The sequence below is a fragment of the Vombatus ursinus genome, unplaced genomic scaffold (genome assembly GCF_900497805.2).
Source record: "Vombatus ursinus unplaced genomic scaffold, bare-nosed wombat genome assembly UNPS02009573.1, whole genome shotgun sequence".
NCBI lineage: Eukaryota > Metazoa > Chordata > Mammalia > Diprotodontia > Vombatidae > Vombatus > Vombatus ursinus.
Window position 1 is genome coordinate 11,925,305 of NW_020949351.1, and position 13,726 is coordinate 11,939,030.

The 13,726-nt window shown below is 35.9% G+C and overlaps 1 protein-coding gene across 1 annotated transcript in view; it reads right to left on the reverse strand.

The window, feature by feature from the left end:
• Positions 1-13,176, reverse strand: part of CD226 (CD226 molecule) — a 103,199-nt gene extending 90,023 nt beyond the window's left edge. Inside the window, exons 1-2 of the mRNA XM_027852442.1 lie at positions 13,096-13,176; positions 12,435-12,773 (exon numbers count right to left, since the gene is read on the reverse strand). Coding sequence (XP_027708243.1) covers positions 12,435-12,773; positions 13,096-13,141 — 385 coding nt within the window. The 5' untranslated portion in view covers positions 13,142-13,176. The remainder of the gene's footprint in view (positions 1-12,434; positions 12,774-13,095) is intronic.
• Positions 13,177-13,726: the final 550 nt, after the last annotated feature.

Below are 13,726 nucleotides of genomic sequence, written 5' to 3' on the forward strand. Positions count from 1 at the left end.
GCAGGAAGAGATAGCAAGAAAAATGTCATTTAAAATAACTGTAAGACAATATAAAATATTTGGGAGTCTACCTGCTAAGACAAACACAGGGACTATATGAAAAAAAAAATACTTTTCATTCAAGTAAAGACAGATCCGAACAACTGGAGAAATAATAATTGTTCATGGCAGGCTGAGCCAATATAATAAAAATGACAATTCTACCTAAATTAATTTACTTTTTAGAGCCATATAAATTAAACTATCAAAGAATTATTTTATAGTGCTAGAAAAGATAATAACAAAATTTATCTGAAAAAAAAACAAAAGGTCAATAATATCAAGAGAATCGATGAAAAAATATGTGAAAGAAGGTGGCCTAGTAATACGAGATTTCAAATTATATTACAAAGTGGTAATCAAGAAAACAATCTGGCACTTGCTATGAAATAAAATGGTGGATTAGGGGAATAGATTAGTATACTTACATAGCAGGAAATTATAATATTATTCTAGTTTTTGATAAACTCAAAGATCCAAGCTTTTAGGGTAATAATTAAACATTTAACCAAAAAATTGCTGGGAAAACTAGAAAGAAGTTTGACAGAAACTAGGCATAGACCAAATATCATAACATATACCAAGATAAAGTCAAAAGGGGTACGTGATTTAGAGATAAAGGATGATATCATAAGCAAATTAGGGGAGCATGGAAACTTTCACCTGTCAGATCTATGGATAAGTGAAGAGTTTATGACCAAACAAAAGATGGAGAGGATCACAGGAAGTATAATGGACAATTTTGATTATATTATATTAAAAAGGTTTTGCACACACACACCCCCACATACACACACAAAATAATACAGCCAAAATTAGAAGGAAAGCAGGAAACTGGGAAATAATTTTTACAGTAAGTTTCTCTGGTAAAGGCTTCATTTCTCAAATATATAGGGAACTGAGTAAAATTTATAAATAAGAGCTATTCCTCAATTGATAAATGGTCAAAAATTATGAACAAGCAATTTTCAGAGGAAGAAGAATCAAAGCCATCTATAGTCATATAAAAAAATGCTCTAAATCACTATTGATTAGAGACATACAAATTAAAACAACTCTGTCATACCACCTCATACCTATCAGATTGGCTAATATGAGAGAAAAGGAAAATGACAAATGTTGGAAGGGATGTAGAAAAATTGGAACACTAATGCACTGTTCATGAAGATGTGAAATGGTCCAACTATTCTGGAGAGCAATTTGGAACTATTGTGCATACTCTGACCCAGCAATATAACCACTAGATCTGTATCCCAAGAGATCAAAGAAAAAGGGAAAGGACCTATATATACAAAAGTATTTATAGCAGCTCTTTTTGTGGTGGCCAAGAATTGGGAATTGAGGGGATGTCCATCAATTGTGGAATGACTGAACAAGTTGTGGTACATGAATGTAATGGAATACTATTGTTCCATAAGAAATGAAGAGCAGAATAGTTTCAGAAAAACCTGGGAAGACCTATATGAACTGATTCAGAGTGAAGGGAGCAGAACCAGGTGATCATTATACACAGTAACAGCAATATTGTAATGATGATCAACTGTGAAAGATCTAGGTGATATGATCAATAAAATGATCCAAGATAATTTCAAAGCACTCATGTTGAAATATGCTATCCACCTCCAGAGAGAAAACTGATGAATTCTGAGTGCAAATTGAACTTTCTTAATTTTTCTTCCTTTTTTTGTAACATGTTTAATATAGAAATATGTTTTGCATGATTTCACATGTATAATTGAAATCATATACATATAGTTTGTCTTATCAATGGATAGGGGAAGGGGTAGAGAGAAGGAAAAAATCTGGAATGCAAAAAAATTTTAAATGCTAAAAATAAATGAAATTAAGAACAAAAACAAATAACAACTACATTCATCACCTAAGGAATGACTAAACAAATTATAGTATGCGAATGTTCAGTAATAGCCTATCATTGTGCCTTAAGAAATGATGAAAAGAACAGATTCCTGAAAACCAGGAAAAATATGTATGAATTAATGTAAAATCAAGTAAACAGACCTGGGAGAATAGTTTATACAGTAATAACAACATTGTAAGGAAAAACAATTTTGAAAAACTTATCTGTAAAATGGGTATAATAATAGCAACCACTTTATGGGGTCATTGTAACAATCAAATGAGTTAATATATGTAAAGTGCTTTGCAAACCTTGAGTCATTATTACAAATGCTAGCTATTAGAGGCAACTGGACAGTAGTTAGTAGAGTGAATAGAGCTCAGTACTTGAAATCTGATGTTTTAAATCCTGCCTCAGGTACTTGCCTTGTGACTCTGGCAAGTCACTTAATCTTTCTATGCCTCAGTTTCCTTATTGGTAAAAAGGGGATAATAACATCACCTACCTCCCACAATTGTTATAAGGAAAAAAGATATTTGTAAAGTGTTTTGCAAACCTTGAAACACTGTATAAATGTGACTTATTATTGTATTATTATTACTTAAGAACACTGATCAATGTGATGACCAACCATGATTCCAAAGGACTGGTGATGAAACACACTACCTATCTCCTGACACAGAGAAAACAAACTCAAGGTGCAGAAAAAGACATACATTTCAGACATAGCTAACATAGTGATTTGTTTTGCTGGACTATCCATATATGATACAAAGGCTTTATATTTTTTTTCAATGTGGGGTGGGAGCAATTGGAGGGTAGACAGTAAAAGAGAAATGTGGTTATCAAACAAGAATGTCATTGAAGCATTAAAAAAAATGGAAGAAAACTTATCAAAGGTCAATGGGAAACACAGACAAGTAGAGCAGCTTTGAAAATAATACACTGAATTTACTACATACATAAAGAGAAAAGCAAGCTATTTGTAACATAGATTCACACCTTCATGAACAATCTTTTTTTTTCTATTTAGCTTTGTATATAAAAATGTTCATTTTATTTGATCTTAGTTAACTTCAGAACTTAAAATAGAAAATAAAAAACCACAGAGAAAAATCCCTACAAAAACAAAAATACAACCTAATGAAACCATTTAAACTGGAAAGATACCTACACATATTCTGAAATTTTGAATATTATAATATTTCCTCACCTGAATCTGAACTAATCTTTCATTTGGTGTAGGTCTCTCAGTTAAGTGGACGCTTTCTTCTGATATTAAAAAAAAAAATCTGAAAGTTGAACATCATGATAACTGAAACTCCTAATTTTATAGTAAGAGTGAGGCAAATCACTGACGTAAATAAGGTTTCTTTCTCTCCATATTTCTAAATAAAGTAAGTCTCTGTTATACTTTCAGAATTTTTGTTGTTCAGTCATTTTTCAGATGTATCTGACTCTTCATGACCTCATTTGGAGTTTTTTTGGCAATGATATTAGAGTGGTTTGCCATTTCCTTCTCCAGTTCATATTGCAGATAAGGAACTGAGGTAAACAGGGTTAAGTGACTTGCCTAGGGACACACAGCTAGTGTCTGAGGCCAGATCTGAACTCAGGAAAATAAGTCTTCACAGCTCTAAGTCCTGCACTCTATCCATTGCACCACGTAGCTGCCACGTTTCAGTAATATGGTTCAGAAATATATTGTTAACTATATAACTATGCATTTTTAGCAAAGCCCTGTAATGGAATCCTGATTCACATCATTTTCACATATACTTTATTGACAAGTTGAAGTACTCTATATGTGTCTATATAAACAAATCAACATACTAATTCACCAAAGTCAAATTCAGTCTACTTTCTTCTTTTTTGCTTTAAATCTACTAAGCAATGCCTATTTAATGATCTTTCTCCTGATCCTGATCAAACTCCTGATCAAGCAGCTAAAATTTGCAGACTCTTGAAAGATGAGCAACTTAAGTTCTATAAAATAGTTACATTCTTTGATCTCATAAGTTTGATCTCATAAAGCTTCAAAGCACATTTTCAAGAAAAGTCAAATATGGGCTGCTATGTATTGTAGACTTGTGGCAGCTAGGTGACACAGTGGATAGAGTGCTGGGCCTGGAGTCAGTAGGACCTAAATTCAAATATGACCTCAGTCACTTACTAGCTGTGTAACCCTGGACAAATCACTTAACCCTGTTTGCCTCAGTTCCTCATCTGTAAAATAAGTTGAAGAAGGAAATGGCAAACCACTGCAGTATCTTTGCCAAGAAAACCCCAAATGGGGTCACAGAGTCAGACAAGAAAGAAAACAACTGAACAACAACAAATTATAGCCTTCCTCAAAGGTAATGTAAGAAGTTTAACTAAAAAGGACAATTAGATGTTCTGATCCTCTGCTAGGTTTATAAAAACATCAGATGGAATATATATCTCCCATGGAGAAATGAGAAAAACTTAATGAAAAAATTCATTGGTAAAGAATAATTGTGGCTCTAGCACAATTTGCTTTTTTTTACAGTCATATTGTCAGGATTTCAAATATCTTCTATTTAAAAAAAAAAAAGTTGAATTGCCAGGAATAACTACTCACCACTGGTTTTCCTTTAGCAAAGTGAAAACCACTTGTCCCATCCATGTTTATACTCCTATGCATACTACTATCAATATCACAACATTGGAGACATATTCCTTAAAACACATGTTTTGGTTGAATGAATTATCAGTGGAGACCTACAACACTGAGTTTTATAAAGACATCAGAGGTGAAGTTGTGAGAACTTTTATTTGCTGGCATCTGAAGGAGGTATAACTTACAAGCTACATAAATATATTTATTGGAAAATATGCTCAAGTCTAACTTCTCACACATACTGACTGAGTGATATTGGGTAAGTCACTAATCCTCTCACTGCCCCCAGGCAACTCTTTAAAACTATAATTGTAGGATTTTTTTTCTGATTCACACCTATAAAAGATATTTTTTTTCAATAGAAAGTTCTTATACCAAGGAAATTATATATCTAAAAAAAAAAAAGGCAGGGGACGTGAAATGTGATTACAATCCAAGCTTAGACCATTTCCAGCTTCTATACCCCAATCTCCCAATCTTTTCTTCCTCTCTTTTTCTCTTCATATATCCTCTTCATTTTCCCCCTCGTATCACAGAATATACCTCTCTTCCTTTGGAAAATTAAGCTTTCCACCCATATGTTCCATCCTATCATCTAAGGACTCCATTGGGAATTTGTTCCTTCAGTTATCCCCTCTCACTCTTCAACATTCTCTCTCTCCACTACCTCCTTCCTTTATACCTCCAAATATGTATAATTTCCTTTCTTTAAAAAAAAACAACTTTGACTTGGCCCTGCTGCTTCCTTTGAAATACCACCTTATTTTCCTACTTCCTTCACAACAAAACTTCGTACAATTGGTTTATACTAGTATTATGCTTTTTCTCACAACCTAGTCTGTTAATTCTGCTTCTGCTCCACCTATGTTCCCTGTGTTGATGGCATCACAGATCATTTTCAAATATCTGAGTAAGATCAGAAGTCTCACTGTTCACTCATGTTCCATTTGCAGTCCATTAAAATTCCCTGATCTTTGCCACATGAACTACAATTTCGTTGCTTCTGTATTTGTTCAAGATTTTATACATCCCTATTCATTTTCATCATTTTGTTGTTTTTCAGTCATTTTTCAGTCATGTCTGATTCTTCAGGACTACATGAGGGGTTTTTTTGTGTTTTTTTGTTTTTTTGGCAAAGTGGAGTAGTTTGCCATTTTCTTCCCCAGTTCATTTTACAATTGAGGCAAACAGGGTTAAATGATTTGCACAGGATGACACAGCTAGAGAGTGTCTGAGGCCATATTTGAACTCAGGAAGATGAGTCTTTCTGACTCCAACCTAGTGCTCTTTCCACTGCACCACCTAGCTGACCCTTCATTATATTAAGTTTGGCCAATCGTTTCAGCTTATTGAGCTCTTTTTGGAATCCAATCCCATCATTTAACATGTTAGCTATCCTTCCCACATTTATATTGTCCAAATCTAATGAATGCATAATTGATTGGCATTTTTATCAACAAACAGAACAAAGTCAAAGGGCAGAGCCCAATTGCCTTCATTGGGTCCTACTCGTTCCCCAAGTCCTAAACATAAAGATTTCTCAAGGATCGATCCTCTGTGGCTTTTCAGTTTATAACATTCTCTCTCTTGGGGATCTATCCTTTCCCAAACTGCTACTGTTATCTATACGGGTGACTTTCAAATCTACATCTCTATTCCCAGATGTCTCTCCCAAACTCTATTCTCACATCTTCTCTTGCTAGTTGGACATCGCTACCTGGGTGTTCCGCCAGTATCTCAAAATCCTGATCTATATCTCCCCACTGGACCTTCATGGCTCCAGAGGAGAAAGTGAGGCTGGTGATTTTGCACAACCCTCCCTCACTTAAATCCAATTCACTTGCAAGTCATGACATCATCTTCCTGATGTCACAGTCCTCTTCAAGAATGAAAGACAAACAATAACAACAAAATCATTGTGGCCAAAATCAAACTAATTATCCTGTTTACTATTGCTATTAATGTTATGATCCATTTTTCTAGTCACTCAGATTGGAAACTTTAGACATTTGCTTTTTGGTTATTTTTAGTTTTTTTAATTTTTCCTCTCTCTGATTCTCTCACATACAATCAGTTGACAAGCCTTCCTTCATGATATCTCTTGAATCTGTCCTTTCCCTTAAATTTTTTTTAGGCAATTGGGGTTGTGACTTGCCCAGGGTCACACAGCTAGTAAGTGTCAAGTGTTTGGTCTGAGGCTGGATTTGAACTCAGGTCCTCCTGACTTCAGGGCCGGTGCTCTATCCACTGTGCCACCTAGCTGCCCCCTCCCTTAAATTTTTGATGTCACACTCCAACTTTATATCTTTAACCTCTCTTGCCTGGAATACTATAATAACCTTTAAACTATCTTTCCAATTATGAGGAAGACAACAACAATAATAATAATACTTAGGGAAGCATGGTAACAGTAGAAAGGACACTGAATTTGCAGTCGTGAGATCTGAGTTTGAATCCAGCTCTGCCATTTATAATCCAAGAGAAATTGGTTGAGTCACTTCAATCAATCTATCAATAAACATCTATTAAGCACCTACTATGTGCTAGGTACTGTGCTGAGTGCTGGGGATACAAAAAGAGGCAAAAGACAGTCCCTGCCCCCAAGGAATTTTCAATCCAACCTCTATAGGCTTCAATTTCCTCATCTGTAAAGTGAGGGGACTAGATTAGGTGGCCTCTGACCTGACTTTCAAATCTAGAGCTATGATCCTACTTACATTTGAATGGTGATTTATTTTTAACAAAATGTTTTCCTAAACCCTGCAAAGAATGGAATATAAATATAATTATTCCCATTTTGTGGAAGAGGCAAGTAAGGTTCAGAAAGTTTATGTAATTTATCCACAGTCATATAATGATTGAGCTAGGATATGTACCTGAATCTTTTGACTCTTTCCATTATACCTATGATATTGCTTCCCTTCAGCTCATCCTGCACACCATTACCTAGATAATCCTAAAACACACCTTTCATCATATCACTCCCCTATTCAAAACCTACTGGATAAAACCAAAATTCATTAGCTTGGCATTCAAGGCCCTTCACAAGTTGATCTAAACCTCTTTTTCCAAGTTTATCCTCTTCTTCCTCTCCATAAGAACCCTTTGCTTTAATCAAATTTGTGTACTCACTAACCCAAAATACATGTTGTCCTTTTCTATCTCTTTGCCTTCACCCTTCTAATTTCCTCTCTTTTAAATGCCCTTTTCTGTTCCTATCTTCTCTTAACAAAATCTATCCATCTTTCAAGTTCAATTTGAAGTTGTCTTCCATAAAACCTCCTCTTATCACCCCAGTTATAAGAAAGTTCTGTACTTATTTGTGTCTCTCTAGGCAGATCATGAGCTCTTCTAGCAAGCAATCATTGAGTTGTACTCTCTTCTGTATCCTCTGTAATGTATAGAAAGGATACTAAGTGCTCAATATATTGTTGGATGAAAGAATGACTGAATGGGTCAGCCAATTCAACAAATATATAAGCCTTTGGTATATACAGGTCAACTAAACTGACCTTCTTGTTATCTCCCACAAGGACATTTTCCATCTCTAGTCTTTTATTTGTGGTGGTTGTTGTTGTTGTTCAGTCATTTCAGTCTTCTCCTACTCTTCATAACTCCATTTGAGGTTTTCTTGGCATAGATACTGGAGTGGTTTGCCATTTCCTTCTCCAGCTCATTTTACAGATGACAAGATTGAGGCAAACAGGGTTAAGTGACTTGTCCAGGGTCACACAGCTTCTATGTGACTGAGGCCATATTTGAACTCAGGAGAATGAGTCTTCCTGACTTCAGGCCCAGCACTATCAACTATACCACTTAGCTGCCCTCTAGTCTTCACACATTTGCACAAACTGGCCCCCACAACCTCTTCATTTCTGCTTTTTGGAATCCCTACCTGGATTCCAGGATCAACTCAAGTATTACCTCCTTCAAGAAACCTTCTTTCCTGGCCCTCTCACCCATACACACACATACTCCAAATCCCACAAATTACTCTGTTTACTTTGTCCATATTTTTTAATATTAATCTGCATATATGTTCCTTAGATTCTTCCTCTCCAATAGAATGTAAGTTCTCTGAGGACTAAGACTGTTTTTACATTTGTCTTCTTATCTACAACACCTAACATAGTACAGGGCACATAGTAAGTAGTTAAGAAATTATTATTGAATTGAAGGAAAAGTAAGTGAATTATTGATTTTCAAATGTTAAGCCCCCTAGCCAGTGGTGTCTCATGTTACTGGTGGGAGGAGGGGGACTGAATCTTCTCAAGTACTGGAGGACCTTGCCACTTGTGGCTCGATACCCGCTAGAAAGCCTCGTTGCCACCTAGAACCTATTTGCTGTTATTCTTTTACAACATTCTATATCCTGTCACCTCCACCTCTTGGAATCCCTAGTTTAATTCAAAATTCAGGTCAAGTGCCATTTCTTCCATGAAGCTTTTCCTGAATACTCTAGTTGCTAATGTTGTTCTAAAATTACTTTATTTTTTTAAAAAATATTTTCTATTTACTAATATACATCAATGGTGTTTCCCTATAGAATATAAACTCCTTGAAGACAAGTGTTCATTCATTTTTTTGGTCTTTATATGACCCCTTCCCTCCTTTAATTTTGCACACTGCCTGGTACATAGTAGGTTTTAATAAATATTTCTTGATTAATTGCTTACAAAGAAGTTTGAAATACTAAAGACCTTTTTCAAACCTAAGCCTATCAAATGGAAATGGAAAAGTTAGCAGTTCACTCCCTTTCCTTAGGTCATCCAGAATAACTTCTACTTGAGATATTTGTATTTTGAACCCCACACAATTATGCATCACCATAAAATCACAGAACTTTAGTGCTAGAACGGGCCTTTAAAAAATGGAGTTCTCTATAGTAAAACCTACAAATTGCTTTGCTCTAAGAGGCTGAGCATGAATACTGAAAAGGAACTAAAAAAGTTGTGAAAGATTTTTTAAAGTGGAAGAAATAGAGGATATTAAGAAAGAAGAAAGAAAAGGTAAAATGATTGAACCTTAGCTTTGTTTCACAAATATTTGGGGGCAAGTGACCTCTGCATGACTGCATTTGTGACTTTAAGCCACCGTGGCTAGACAAGTATAGATGGCTCCCTTGGAATATTCCTATTATTCAAGATATATCTTCAAAGGAGCCCAAGCTGGCTTATTTCAAGGAAGTATTGTTGATATCAACCTCCTAGCCTACCTGGGAGTGAGGATTTCCCCCTGTGTAATAATGATCATGAAGGAAAAGGAGAAAAGCAATATAGTTAAGGCTATTGATTTCTTCTCTTCTTCATAAAACTTCTCACTCCATTCCATCCCCAGTAGGCCTCAGATTGAAATGTTAGCCTATTAGGTTAAATTTTTGAGGCCCTCCCAAGGATAAATTTCAGAAAAGCCTTGCCAGGGCTTTGACCAAATTAGAATATTTAGAAGTATCGCTCCATGCAGGGACAGCCTCTGGAGGAACTTTTTCTCACTTCCTAGCCCTGTTATTTAAATCTTCTGGGCCACACAGGCACAATATTTCATACAGCCCCTGCCCCTTATATTCTGTGAAGTGAATGAAAAACAGTCCCCTGGCCCTCCTTATAGAATAGGCATTTGTGAAGTAAATACATTATGTGTGACGACTGGCCATTTTCAATAAACTTCTTTTATGGCGGTGTGATTACTTAGACTTGGTATCGCTACTACAAAAATGCAGCTGGAATTTTGGAAATCACATTTTCCTTCCTAAACAAAAAAGGGAAAATATCCAATCAAATACTGACAGACTAATAATTTTTCTCTAATCTGGCCTTTCAAAACAGAGGACAGACAGACAGAGACAGAAATAGAGGCAGAGACAAAGACAAAAAGAGAAATAAAGAGAGGGGAGAAAACGCAAATGCAGCATCGGAACAAATTCAAAAATCACTCCTCCACACTAACTGCAAAGCTAACGCCCTCACTCCTACAGCTCAAGTAATAATACAGCAGCAGAAAGACTATTGAATCTAGAATCAGAGGTCCTCAGTTCAAATCCTGCCAAGGCTATTTAATATCTGTGCCTTTGGTCCAGGCCCTTAACTTCCCTAGACTTTAGTTTGTTCATCTATAAAATAGGGAAATTTGGATGAGTTGACTTCTAAGGCCCTTTCACTTCTATATCCTCTGCTCCTGTGATAGAAAATGGGAAAGCATGGCCATAGTTTGTTACTCATAAAGATTCAACGAATCCTACCTTAAGGTTGCTACTTCAATTTAGTTCTTTGCAAATCCATCTCCTTTTCTCTATTCCCAACAGCCTACCCATCTGGGATGAGGCCATTTAAATTGGGTGACTTCTGGCAGTATGCAGAAAATCTCACTTGGGACTAAAGGTACAATAACCTGCTACCCAGAGAAGGAAGGTGAAACCCAGGTTTGTCTCCAGCCAATTGTGGACATCTGGTGGGTAACATACTGATATTTCTCATGCCTGCCAAAGCTGTCTTCTATTATCACAGATAACTAAGAGTTGACTGTACTCCATAAGCTTACAAAAAGTACTTCACAGATGAGTGAAAACTGAAACCAACAAGGACTGGAATAGTAAAATGGATTCTTTAGTGAATGAATAGTCGAGCAAAGGGATCTTAACAACAGACACCAAGTGAATGCCAGTGGCTGGGGCGGTGGGAGGGGTGAGGGGGGAGGGAGAACATGTTGTGCTTAGGTACAAGTGAATATCAACAGGACTTGGAGTCCTTTCCTAACTCCCTACCTTTTGATGTTTTCTATTGGCAATGTCAGTGACAATTTCAAGCTGTTACTCCCTTAAAAATAGGGCAATAGGAAATAGACAGAAGTCATGTGGACAGGGCTGGCTTGACTTAATAATAGGTGGTTGCCACTACAGTATAATTTAAGGGAAACTCAGAAGAATCTCCTCCTTTCACTAAGGAAAAATCACTTCTACTCTCCTGTCTCTTGAGTTTGGAATTATATCTTTGGAAATACTTCCCTTTGGATTAAAATTCAAATTGTCCTGGAAGAAGTAAAGCAATAAGTCATGATCAGCTATTAAATTAATTCATATTATTAATAATAACTGATATTTATATAGAACTTTAAGGTTTGCAAATTAATTTCATACATTATCTCATGTGATCCTCACAGCCCCACTGATTGTATGTACAATTATTATCCATATTTAAAAGAGAAGAAAACGGGGATACATAACTAGTAAGTGTAAGATGATTCAAATCCTCTTCTAGTCTTATCCCCAATGCTTGGTACAGTGTTTTATATACTGTAAGTACTTAAAAAATGCTTTATTTGTTTATTCAAATCCCTATCTTCCTGACTCCAAGGCCAGGGCTCTATTAGGTTCATTTCCAAAATGATAGCAAGCTGAGAGTGAATAACTCCCTAATGAATGGAACATTGGGGAGGATGAGAGGGATTCAGGGTCAAGACATTGATTAAGGCCTATCCTTGATGCAATAAGGGAGCCCTGGGCATCGGTTAGTAATATGGATTCATTAGTGCCTAGATATAGGTGAGGTTGTAAAGACGGAAGAAAATAGTACTGAAAGGGAAAGTAGAAGACAAACTCAACCTACTTCCCAACTTTACTTAGGATAGGCTTTGCCAATTGAAAGCCTTACAATATATAACTTTTGTACTCTCGTTTATCTCATATTCAAACTGGTTAGATGATTCCATTACAAACTCATCATATTTTAAGAACAATTAAATTGATTTGAATTGTTAGCCCCTCTAAAAATTCTGCTCCCAGATTACAAAATACTGTGTGACTAGTCTAGTGATTGTGACTAATCATCCATTTCTACTAAAGTGTAGAAGTTTCTAATGATAAGGGGAACGAGTGTTAGTGCCAAAGAAGTTTGTTCTTACCTGATTGGACAACATTTATCACCTTTTCCCAACGTCCAAGAGGGAAAAGTTGGAGAATGCAGTAATAAAGGCCAAGGTCAGCTTTCGAGGCATTATGAAAAAAAAGGGAAACATCGTTTGCAGTCACACTGGAGTTCAAAAAGTGAATCCTACTGATATAGTCTGTCCTAATAAGCCCACCAAACGTAGGACTGAAAATAGCCATGGAATTTTTCCCTGTTATTGTGATCTTGAACCATTCCGCCTGGCTTACAAAGTCCGATCCTGGATACATACACTCGAAAATCATATTCTTGGCAAGTTTTACAGTTGTATCCACAAATTCCTCTTCAGGTAAAGCTGAGAAGTACAACATAACAGTAATTCAATTAGATTTTTTAAAAAAATACGCAAAATTCCAAGTAAATAGCTGAAGTTTTCTAAGACCTAGCAAAATTGTCAATGTAGTCATTCAAATAAATAACCTAATAATCACTTTGTAAGCCTAAAGAAAATTGTGCTGATGTTATCTTTATAAGCTTCTAGTTTCTCTGAACACCCGAAAAAAATAAACATCTATGTGACCTTTGAATCATTTTAAATTCTGATTCTTTAGGACACATATGGAAAAATACACATTAAAAAAAAGAGAAAGAAAAAAAGCCAGAAAAGGTATTCCTACCTTTGTGTGCCTGAAGAATAACAAAAAGGAAAGGAAGACAATGCATCTCTGGAAGCACTTGTAGGCTGACATTGAATTCAGTACCCCATTTCCTGCTTCTAAGATACCTTCAGCATAAGGGCTTTTTTTTTTTTTGGTCTAAAGAGAATACAGTTAAAACAGCTTCAGTTTCTTTTTCTTTTTCTTTTTTTTTCAAAATATCAAAGAACTCAAGGAAGGCGTCTACCTTTGTAGACAGCTTATTCTCGAGTAAGGTTAGACAAGTTCCTAATCCTTTCTTGTTGCAGAGAAAGATCATAAGCTGATTTTCTTGCTTTTGTTTCAGTAAATCTATTCCCATCACTAGCCACACCCATCTCTTTTGTGCAAGATGGTCCTGTTGCTAAAGATTCTTCATTTTGAGCCTGCCTGGCTAAGACTGTGTTTAGCAATATAAGGAGGACAAATATGGCCCACTTTTGTATCTAGCATTCCAACTCCTTTATGGATCTCTTGAGAAGAAGCATGATATGGTGGGAGTCTGAAATACCTCTGTTTAGATGTTGCTTCTAACACACATTAAGTTGCATAACTATGGGCAAGTCATTTAATCATTTGTGAACCTCCAAGCGACTTTGGAACTTTTTAAGTT